Genomic DNA, 12,132 nt, shown 5'->3' with positions numbered 1-12,132 from the left:
GAACAAGCAAACAGAAAGTGTACTTGAAAGCTGTGGAGGTTTCCCATATTCGTTTCATTCATTTCATCTTCAATGCTGATTGGTTGTTGTTTTCTAAGCTGAGGGCCGATCAGCTTAAGGTCTGAATACAGCTGTCAGACTGTAAGTTTCCATATGCCCCTCTTTCGGTAGGAAGACGTGGGAACATGTGACAGTAGCAGCAACTGAAGTGAATGTTATATCTGGCTTGTTGTGTTTTGCATTTAACTAAAGCTATGAAAATATTCATTAATTGACTCCTTATATGGGGTTTTGTACAATGTTCTACTTGATTGGAATGATGCATTCAAGGAGTTTATACTTGATGTGCTAAAAAAAGAAATGTGTTCATTTGTAGTATGATGGCTACACTTCATGTCCACTGGTCACAAGCTACAATACTGTCATACTGGCTGAATTTGACTATACTGGACAACCTTTGGAGACTTTTCCTATTGACCAAAGCAAGGAACGGATGATCATGTACTACATGAAAGCAAGTTTGATGCCACAGATTTACTGGCATGGCTTGTTGAAGTAAGTCTACTCCAAGTGACTGTACTGTATGTTAAATTATTTTAGCAATGAAATCAAATAAAGGCACAGCACGTTTTGCTCTTAATATTCTTATACAGTATGACTGGACTGAGAGACAGAAGGCATTTTTTTGGCCAGATCAAATAAAACACATTTAGGAGAAAATACTTGTACCTTACATAGCTTTAAGATAATGCTTGTTATTTAGTCTAATAAGTAGCTTATGGCCACGCTTTGGAAAGCTGTATACCAACAATGTAATCCATAATGGTGAACTTTTATTCTAGCTTTAAGTGCTTTCGTTTGGATTATACTTTTGAATGTTTGAATCTGCTAATAGGAGAAGCAAGTTGAGTCTGTTCCCTGATTTTTCATCTAAATAGTATGTCTTGCGTGGCTTTTGTCTACCAGTCTTGTCTGTCTAAGCGGTACTTGTGATGCCCTTCATAGTATTATCAAACCTGTTTCATCCAGTACTGTTCAATACAATCTTAGCAGCACTCGGCAGGGTGCCAGATCAATGCTGGGCCCACTTTCACACACATGCACCAAACCAATTTGGAATTGTCATCTAACATAGCTTTCATTTCTTAGTGAATTTTGGAGAATACAAGAGAAAAGCCATAGAGACATGGAGAATCATACAAACTCCACATAGTCACTCAGTAGGTGTGTGAGTCAAAATCAGAATGTTGGCTTTCTGTGCTAACCATGGTTATGCATGTTCACTTTTGAAAAATCAGTTTAATGTTGGCTTGGGTCTATGTCAGGCTTGCCCAGCCTAAGTGAAAGCGCTTTACAGGTGAGCAAACCTGTAATATCCTGCAGCATGTGCAGACTCTGCTCAGTAAGTAACCCATTTGGAAACTGAATATGGTTTCCTGTGAATTCACATCACTGACAACTGCCTCACTATGCCAGTTAAATGTTACGTTTTCAATAAAGTTTTTAACCGTTTGGATTTTTTAGGACACCTAAATAAAAAGTGGCACTAGGGTCAGTCCTTGCAAAGACATACACTTCTTTCTGATGTGTGATCTCTGATCAGGCTGTGCTGCTGTTGTTGCTTTTACAGTCATAGTATTAGAACAGGATACAAGTAAGGGACCCATAATTAAGTGTTGTGTAATTTTATTTTTTGTTTTGTTTTAGTTGAAACTGACCTGCTTTATTTGTTTTGCAGGGGATTCTGGGGAGGACCTGGCCCTTACAGAAAAATAATGCACCTTGGTTTAAAGTAGCCTGTGGATGGCAATGCCACAAGTGAATTCCATTGTCTTTGTGCTTTTATTTTTTTTTTTTTAATCAACATATATGCACTATACTGATTGGCTACTTGTTTCTGTCAAGACATAAATGAAAAAGCTTATCTACACAATTTTGCTGTACAATATCTGTATACTGGAATAAGGTTTCATTCACATTTACCACTTTTTCTTTTTCTTTAATAATTGTACCTTGTGTTCTATGAACTGTGGAGGATAAACTTGTGAGCTAGAGTACACTTAGCTGACTGGCAAATTAGGCAGCATTATGTAAACGGAATGAATGACATAACTAGGAAAATCACACATACATTTTGTGAGGGGAACAATAACTTTTGTTCTTCCCTTTGGGTGTCCCTCAAAAAACTGGGTGCATCTTTATAGTGGTCTTCCTTTTTGAGCTGCCACCACTATAGGTACAAATCTCATTTAATCATTTCATAATACTTAACAATCTCTTACCCATAACTTTTTACCCATTTCTTTTTGAGTTGCAGAGCATGATCTAAAATAAGAACTGCCTACAGAAATGCCAAAGTGCACTTTTCAATTCATAAAACATGTTAAACCAAATATATAGGAAGGGATGACCTAGGGGAAACTGAAGTATAACCAAAAATATAAGCAAGGTCCTTACAACCCATAGATCTGATTAGACACTGCTTTCTTTGTACTATCTCACTCTCCAAATACTGGCACATTCAAAATGTGTTACACTTTGCCATTAGTCTCCTTGGTAATTCTTCTTCTTGCACTTCCTTCCTTCCTTCCTGTTAGGTGTGCTCTTGCCCTGACTGTCCACTTACTCAATTAGCTTCTCACAGAGAGAGATGGGTTTTTTTTTTTTTCAAACTCCAGTCGGGGTTCTGTTGATGTTAACATAATCCTGGGGCTGCTGGGTCTCCATCTTACTTTTTTCAGGGAAGAGGTTTGAACTGTCCCCGATAGGTGCTCTTCTCCTGCCATGTGATTTCATGAACACTGTGAATGGTGTCACCATCTTGACTGTCTCCTGTGCCATGTTTGGAACTCTTGTATATGTAGAAGAGTATTACTTCGTAAAATCCTCTGCCGGTATAGGACAAAGTTACCAGCATGAAAGCATTACATTTATTTTTGCGTGTTACTGGTTGGCCACATTTTAAAGCCTGAATCAAGTATCAGTGCTCATGTTTTGCTCTGTCAATAAGAAAGGCATTTTGTCATTGTAGCCTGCAGTAGAAGTATATTTTCATATTCTGGGGGACCTACTGGAATAAGGAGTGTAATTTATTACTAACCTCAGAATGTTCAAGCTTTTGTTCTTTTCTGTTTCTAGTATTACTTGATGACATTCTTCCAGCTAATCCCAAACTACTCTGCGCCAGTTATTGTCATGTAAGCAAACAAATAATTGACAAAAGTAAGGCTTCAAAGTCAAACCACAATACTTAGTATGGCAGGATGTCCACTTGTTATATTAATGCCATGGTTAAAATTAGAGAACAAAAGGAAGACAAAGACTTTGCACATTGTTGCTTTTTCATAATTAAAGAAAAACAAAGCTGTGCTAGTACTTTTAGACCAGCATTTTGCAATGTCACTGCTCAGAGATGACTCTACAGTAGGGGTGGCAAACTCCAGGCCTCGAGTGCCGCAGTGGCTGCAGGTTTTCATTCTTACCATCATCTTAATTAGTGACCCGTTTTTGCTGCTGATTACTTATTTTAATTAACTTGACTCGGTCCCCATAGTTGTTTCTTTTTCTTTAATTAGCAGCCAAACAATAATGAGACACAAAACAAGCCACCACATGACCAGATCCCCTGTGCCCATTTCACAATATCTGAAATGAGAGGTGATGGTCTTGGTAAGGTTGATCTCTCGGGTCACCAAAACATTTTGACGGTGCTCTTAGAAGAACAGAAAAACAACAGTTTTTGAAATGTGTGCTTTGGCAGAATGAGAGCAGCAACAAGCCGTGGAATTAAATAATGAGTTTAATTAACAGAGTTTTCTTCTCATTAAGAAAGTGATTGGAGTTTGAAGCCCCAGTTTAGCTGGTCATCTGTTAGCTTGTTTCACATCTCGTTTCTGCTTGGCTGTCATTTAATGAAGAAAGGAATCAATTCAGAGGGCTGAACTCTTCTAACAGGGCTATTAAAATGATGGGGGTTAATTAGCAGTGAAAACTGGTCACTGATTAGGAAAAGGGTGAGAATAAAAACCTGCAGCCACTGCGGCCCTCCAGGCCTGGAGTTCACCGCCCCTGCTCTACAGTATTTCAGTTCTTTTCACCACTTCAAGTGGTAAATGTGCATACATGTAGGGGATGCAGCCACTTTTAAAGTCTGCTGTGTAAATTAGTGTATGGTGGTTGGTAATTAACCACAAATTACCTAGAATTAGTAGAAATACACTAGTACCTAAAATGTTAAATTAAAGGTACAACATTATTGTGCTGTATGTGTGATGAGCTTGTAATTTTGTAATTTCCACTTCTGAAAATGAAATGTCCGAAAATTTCCACACTTAAATAGTTTAGCTTCGGATAATGTGAATGTCTGCTAGACATTTGGCTTGTTCTTTGCATGAAAGCAATTGCAGAGCTGGTAAATCTGTTTTGCAACTTTTCCACCACCAATTTCTTTTAATTGATATAAAAGCCTGTCTTGCACAAGCATGAACAGAAATGTCTGCTGAAATTCCTAGCAGTGCTTTATCCTTACCATTTGCAATAAATGGCACCAAGCCTCTTTTGGTGATTTGTTTGTTTATGTGGTTGTCAAAAAAATGTTATTTCAGAAACATTGGGCTCAGACTGTGATCAGTTAGTGGACTGCTTAAGTGGGTTTTTATTGGTCTAAACCTTGTATTTACAAGTTCTGTGCATACAGTAAATTTGGTCCATCTCTATAGTAAGGTTTGTTTTATTGAATGTATGTATTCACAGCCTAGTCAGTAATTTATATACTATGATATCCTTCTAGAGCTTGTGACATAATAGTCAAATTAATACAAACAGAAGCCAGCTCAATAACAAAACCCATCTTGCGTGTTTAATGCCAGAGATCATCCTTGCAAATTGAGCTTATGCAAAATATTTTCAAGTTTTTTTTTGTTTTTTTTTTTCAGCAGTTCGACTTTTTTAACACAGTTTGAAATGTAGGAAGTTACAAATGTTAAATATGTGACTTTGCAGTGTGTGTGTGTTTTATATGACAGTAACAAACCTGTTGGGTTGTATTTTAGCCATTTCCCTAGTTTCCTGGCTTGAAGGCTAATGGTCAGATGCTGGCTTATCTCCCCTCCTGTGACACTAATGAAGACAAGTAAAAGAATATGATAGACTTGTGCTGGCAAGAAGTAGGTTTTTGTTTTAAACTGTTAACTCTTTATTTTTAAACATGTAATTTTAAACTTTTTAATTCATGTGAATGCCATGGTAAATCTTATTAAAAAGAGCATTTTATGGGGGAAGTAAATATTTCTAAAAATCCAGACAGTTGTGGAGTGTCAATATGGTGCTGTACAATGGTTCACCCTACGCTCTGACCTCCAAAGGTCACACAAAAAGACAGTTTCCCCTTGGGGATTAATAAAGTGCACCAAATACCAAAAATGAGGTGAAGTCTTCTGCATGCAGAAGTGGATTTTGCAGCTTGGTGGTTTTTAAAATATGTTTTAAAAAAGGCACATTTTGAAATTCAAAACGTCAGTCTAATTGTAAACAATCTTGCCATTATGAATGTAAAATTGCCCACTTACATCATGTCGTTCTAGTTTTAAAAAGTAAATTGGTCAGAGTTACTTGTGTTGCCCACTGATTTTAAAGATAGAGAATTATGGTCTATGAGTAATATTTTTTTTATTTTGATTGTAAGGAATTATGGTTTATGTAAGCATTACAGTCCAGTGGAGTATTGGCTGGATACCATCACTGTGAAATCATGAAGCCAATGTGTTTTGTTTGTTTGTTTTTTATTCCCCCCATTTTCTACACTATTACAAAATGTCTTTCTATGTACGTTCTACAAAAAAAAGGCACGGGGTAATCTTAGCCTGTATTACTAAACTTTTCATTATGTTGCTTTAGCTTCTTTGTTTTTTGTATTTCTGAACTAAGTGGTTTGGAAAATCAAATTTTTTGTTTTTAATAAAACACTGAATTTTATAATTTAAGCGTGTGTGTCTGCACTTTTACAGAATAGGAAATTGCTCCATTTTTATTATTGCCAATGTTCCACTAAGAGTTGAGGGAGATGAAGCACCTTTTCCTGATGGACAAGCACCCAGGCTGTCATACTGTAGGTATTACACAAACATAATAATGCATTGCAAAATTATACAATCCAACTTGAAAGTCATCACCATTCTGTGACTTTTGAAAAATACATACGCTTATTCCTTAAATAAAAGTTTTTATTGACAAATGTCCTAACAGTTTATGTTTAGAAATATAAAAGTATATATCCAACAAGTAAAAAATGAATAAAGTGCTGTGTTGCATAAGTATTTAAATTCTTTAAGCTCCAAGCGCATCAAGTAGTAAAGTGTTACCAAACAAAACGCATTTGCCTCTCATTGGGGCCTAATTGAGTAATTTTGCTTCTGCCAATTAGTAATTAGAGTAAGTGACACATTTTCTAGATAAATAATTACTCTCTGTAAGGGGTTATTAGCCAGGCTGTGAACCCACTGAAGACTAAAGGTACTAGGAATCTTGTTAAGTTTGATTTTAAAAAATGGTAGAATTAAATACAGGTAAATAATTTTTATGGGGACTGCTCCAGTTGTCTGAGAAAGTGAGGCTTAAAAGAAGGTTCACCTTCCAGCAAAACAGCAAACAAAAAAAAAATAAATGTCCTACAATGGCTTAATCAAAGTCCAGATCTCGACCCCATTGAGAATCTGTGGCATTCTTTGAAAATTACAATCCAGAGGCAGAATCCATCCCACTTAATTGATCTATAGAGAATCTGCCAAGAAGAATGTGACAGAATCGCTGCTTAGCAGTGGCAATGCTGGTTCAAGCGTACCCTAAATGACTAGAGGCTGCTATTGCACCAAGTGGAAGTAGTGATGTGTGCGGTTTGAATATTTAAGCAAGCAGAGTTTTTCTGGTTTTCATTTTTCAAGCATATACTATACTTTAAAAAAATATTTACTTCAGCTTTAAAAGTAAGCTGTTACAATGCTTAATTTGTCAATAAAAAATGTATTGACAGAATGTTTATGTACAGTATCTTTTTAAAATCCAGAAAACAGTAATGACATTCAAGGCAATTAATACTTTTGCAAGGCATTGTAACTATAAAAATACAAGTAATCAATTGACTGCATGTCTTCGAGCTGTGAACAGAAACTCATGAACATGTAGAGAACATGCAGACTCAATACTAAGTGGCTCATAACCCAGAAATCAAGCTTTGGGCCTTAGAGCTGTGAGGCGGATTCTTCTTACCACCTTGTTGATGTTTTAGCTAAGATTGGTGGAGTAGCCTTCTGCATCACAGCTCTGTTTACCTGTCTTTGGTTCTTGGGTAGTGTGCAGTCTGCATGTTCTAATCATATTGATGTGTTGGTACTCTGATCTCCTCTTGTGTCTCAAAGGTATACTGCTTAGGTTTATTGGTGACTCCAAATTGTATGGTTGATGTCCGTGTTCTCTTCAATGGGCTGCTGTGGTTTCACATGGAAACCCAGGGAAAGAAGACACTTCAGCAGAATGGGTAATTGGGTAATTTATGAGGATTATGACAGTAGTGTTTAATGTTTTACACAGTTTAACTTTAATATTGCATAATAGATATGACAAAATGGGGGATACACATACTGGAAATTTCATGTCAACATAATGAAGTGGAATGGTATGATGCTACAAATGGCAACTCAGAAAATTCCAACATCAGTAACAGTAAATGCAGCAGTATACTTTGGAATCAAGAGGCGAGTATAGACAAAGTGTATTTCAGTTTTTATAATTTATTGTCATATTACTTGCCCTTTGTGTTGCTTGTGCGGAGGTGAGCGAGTAAGTAAGCCTTCCCATGATTATATAAGGGCAGCCCAAAGCAGCAGCATTTTTTTTTTTTTTTTTTTGTCTCTTCTGCTGTTTGTTTCTAATTTAATATAAACACGCTCTTTTTGATACCTGTGGTGGACTGTTATGACCCTGCCCTGCCTGTGGTTCTTGTACTGTATTTAGTGAAATGTTAATACCCATATCCTGTTACATAGACATACTGTACATTCAGTAGCTGCTTTTTTAGGATCACCTGCACCTCTGAACATCCAGTCAGGTGGTGTCCGCTCAGTCGATGCAGAATTTACAACAGTCAAGAGGTTGACCAAGACGTGTGATCAAATTGACTATGTCAGTGATACTGATTGCCGGTGCACATCCAAAGCTGCTGTTCTGAGTTTTTCACACATTACCAGTTTTACTGAGAACAGTCTTCTATATTAAAAAGCATCCAGTGAACATTACTTCAACTTGTTAATGAGAATGGTCGAGAAAAAGAACGAGACCTGAAGAGCTCTCTACAGCAGTGGTGTGCAGAAGGACATCTCACGTCACTTAATATGCTAGAACTGCTTTGTGTCCGGAGAACAGGCTGAAGATATGTTTTTTTTTTTTTTGTTTTGTTTTGTTTGTTTTTTTTAAGCACACATTAAGCATCTCAATAACCGGCCGATTGTCAAATGAATGTATCATTGCTGACCATTTTCTAGCCACACTACTGTTTCTCAAATGGATCACAAAGCAATGTTTGTCCCACAAACAAGGTAGTGACTTCTGTTTACTCCAATGGCTTGTATAGATATTGGTCTTTGGAATGAAGTAAAACGGGAGGTTTGCAACACTGTGTGGCTCAAAACGTTGCAGAAACTGCTGCTTACTCAGAATGCACCCCAAACTCTGTAAGGAATATTTCCTGGTTGCTGCCTGGTCCATTCCTCCAAGAATTCAAACTTGAACTGAAGTTAAAATGGAATCCCACCTGATACTAGAGAGGTGGACCTAATAAAGTGGATACTAAGTGTATGTATCTTTAAATATTTAAGGTGATGTTCTACTTTGTCTTCTACTCTTTGTCTTATTTCCGACCCTACATGAAGCTGAGAGTGCAGGAACAGGGTTCACATGAGTAAGATACGAGTAGATCGTGGGCGTGGTTTTAAATGTTGGAGAGGAGGGCGGGACTTGTCAAAATCTCTTGGCAAAAAGTCTCATCTTGCAGGACCGGAAATGATCTCTCACGGGAGTTAAAATTATCTTCAAGAAAGTCTCGTCCCAGGATTTCCATTTATAATCCCACCAAGGGTTTCATTGGGTGTATGGAAGGACTCACCTGTGTACAGGGTGCACACATTTTCACATTGGGCCAGTTTAACCCACATTAGCACAGGAAGAACATGGAAACTCTGTATGGTGACTGGCTGGGGGATTTGAACACTGGTCCTTGGATTTGTGTGGCAGTAGCCCCACTGTAATGATGTATTCTGTCTGAATATTTATTTCACGAGTTTATAGGCACTCGTTTATTCTCTGAAGCATTTTGTCAGCTCCAGGATTGAGAAAATGGAACAGAAAAAAAAACTGCGGCTGTAACTTTTTTTTTTTTTTGTTTCCTCCCCTTGCCATTAGATGACACCACAAACACAGAGACCTTATTTGTGGGATTCTTCCCAGGGCCGTGACATTTGTTTATGAAGAACATGTTTCGGTTTAATGATAGGCCAGCAACTGAGGCGATAAACAATAACGAACCGTTTGTCCAGGATGTGGCCAGCGTCTTGTGTGAGCTCCAACCTCACCCACGCTCGCAGGCTGACAGAGTTTTTACAATGTTTTGACTTTCTGGCCGAACTTAAAGACCCTGCAAAACCAAACATTTACAAAAAAAAAAAAAAAGATTTTTTAAAGCAGCTCTTCATCTGTAGCACTAGCACAGCAGGACATTAACACTGAGTGCCTTGGCATAAATTAAAATAAGGGTTTTTTTTTTTTAAGTGAGATTTTACTGATGTGAGTTATATGTCAACAAATATGGTGGATTCAAAAAGTACTCCGACTCCTTCACTTCCTGCACACATTGTCCTGCACTCAATAACTCATAATGACAAAGTGAAAACATGTTTTTGAGAAAGATGTGCAGATTTATTAATCTCCTTAGTGTTAGACCCATGCATTAATCAGGTTGATAAAGTGCTAACTGCGTTAGTACCGAGCGTTACTCGGGCAACAGTGCAAGCGTGTCTTACATAAGCATCAGGCCTGAACGCTGATCTGACAACGATGTAGACGTGTCTTGTGCAAGCATCAGGTCTGAGCGTTACTCGGGCAACAGTGTAGGCTTGTCTTGCACAAAAGTCTGGTCTGAGCGTTACTCGGGTAGCAGTTTAGGCTTGTATTGTACATTAGGACCAAGCATTACTTGGGCAATGGTGTAGGCGTGTCTTACATAAGCATCAGGCCTGAACGCTACTCTGACAACAATAAAGGCAAGTCTTGTGCAAGCGTGAGGCCTGTACATTAATCGGGCAACAGTGTAGGTTTGTCTTGTGCAAGCATCAGGCCTGTACGTTAATCGCGAAACGGTGTAGGTTTGTCTTACACAAGCGTCGGTCAGGCCTGTATGTTAATCGTGAAATGGTGTAGATTTGTCTTGCCGTCAGGCCTGTACGTTAATCGTGAAACTGTGTAGATTTGTCTTGCGCAAGCATCAGGCCTGAGCGTTACTCGGGCAACAGTTTAGGCTTGTATTATGCAAGCATTAGGCCCGAGTATTACTTGGACAAGAGTGCAGGCACGTCTTACTTAAGCATCTGGCCCAGGCGTTAGTCTGGCAACGGTGTAGGCGTGTCTTACTAAGCCTGAGCTAATCCAGGACAACAGTGCAAATGCGTCTTCTCCTAGCCTCATCGTGGTGTCTTGTAAGAAACATTTTTCAGCAGTCGAGGTGTTGTATGCCCTCTCGGCAACAGTGGTGACAAAATGAATCTGTCTTTGGGCAGTGAAATTGAAAGGAACAATGAAACAAAAACCGATTCTGATAAATATGAAAATGACACTCGCATTTGGGTTTCTGTTGACCCTTCTTCAAATAAACCAGCACCACCTCTGGGGAAGACGGCAATAAAAGTAAAGGTTGACAGTAAGTTAGAGAGCCTGCTTGCAGGGTTGGATTCAGATTAATGCCATACCCCGGACGAAGCCATTGCAGCTTAGAGTAGAGTCATTTCTCGTGTTTACAGGATTTGAACCGGGACTGGTAGCTGCTGCTGATTTCTGATATTATTATTATTTGTATCATTATTATACCTTTTACACTTCTGACTTTGTAGTTTTGGTGTTTTGCACATTTCACAATAGAAAGATTAGATTAAATAAAGATGTTATTTTTCAAGTCAAAAAAACATTTACTACTTTTTCTCAAAAAAAAAAAACCCTAATGAGGTTCAAATCAAAAGCTGAACTCTCTCCTTCATGTAAGTATTCCAAGCCTTTGCTGTGTCACTCCAAATGCTCGGGTGCATCCTGTTTGCTTTGGTTCTCCTTGGGTTATGTAAAGAACTTGATTGAAGCCCACCTGTGGCAACCTGCACTGATTGGACATTTGAGTAGAAAGGCACAAGTGCACCAATGTATATGAGATCCCACAATTCACACTGCGTGTCAGAACAAAAACTAAGACATGGAATCCAAGGAGCTCGCAGTAGACAAGGGGATAAAACCATTTGTAAAGCTTGAGTGTCTCCAGGAGTACCGTGGTCTCAAGAACTATGAAATGGAAGATGTTTGGAACCAGCAGGACTTTTGGTACAGTTGGCTGTCCAGGGAAAATGAGTAACAGGGTCAGAATAAGAGTTCAGTGGTCTTCAGAAGTCCTCTGCTGAGATGGGAGAATCTGTCGGAAGGGCTGATGACCTGCTCACTGCACATCAATCAGGCTTTTGGAGTTTGACAAGCAGCATTTAAAGGATTTTGTGAGGGGAAACTGTGATTTGATGAGACAAAAACTAAACTCGTTGGGCAGAACTCCTAACATTACATCTGGTGAAGGCCCAACACTGAAGCGTAGAGGTGTCAGCATCATGTAATGGGGATGCACCGACAAGGATACAGGTCAGAAATGAGGGAAGGATGAATGCACCCAGATACAGAGAGGTCATCGAAGAAAACCTGCTTCAGAGTGTGGCCTGAAGCGTACAGCCACAATGACACTGGAGTGGTTTCAGGGCAAGTGTCTGACTGCCCTTAAGTGACCCGGACAAAGCTTACACCCTATAGAGCTGTGGTTCCCAAACTCAGTCCTGGGGACCCACT

At 38.7% G+C, this 12,132-nt stretch overlaps 1 protein-coding gene across 1 annotated transcript in view; it reads left to right on the top strand.

The window, feature by feature from the left end:
* sqor (sulfide quinone oxidoreductase) overlaps positions 1-2,667 on the top strand; it is a 40,751-nt gene extending 38,084 nt beyond the window's left edge. The window contains exons 9-10 of the mRNA XM_039772840.1: positions 377-555; positions 1,739-2,667. Of these exons, the coding sequence (XP_039628774.1) occupies positions 377-555; positions 1,739-1,796 (237 nt within the window). The 3' untranslated portion in view covers positions 1,797-2,667. The remainder of the gene's footprint in view (positions 1-376; positions 556-1,738) is intronic.
* Positions 2,668-12,132: the final 9,465 nt, after the last annotated feature.

Source organism: Polypterus senegalus, chromosome 12 (assembly GCF_016835505.1).
Source record: "Polypterus senegalus isolate Bchr_013 chromosome 12, ASM1683550v1, whole genome shotgun sequence".
Classification (NCBI taxonomy): Eukaryota; Metazoa; Chordata; class Cladistia; order Polypteriformes; family Polypteridae; genus Polypterus; species Polypterus senegalus.
This window is presented reverse-complemented; position numbering and strand designations above follow the sequence as displayed.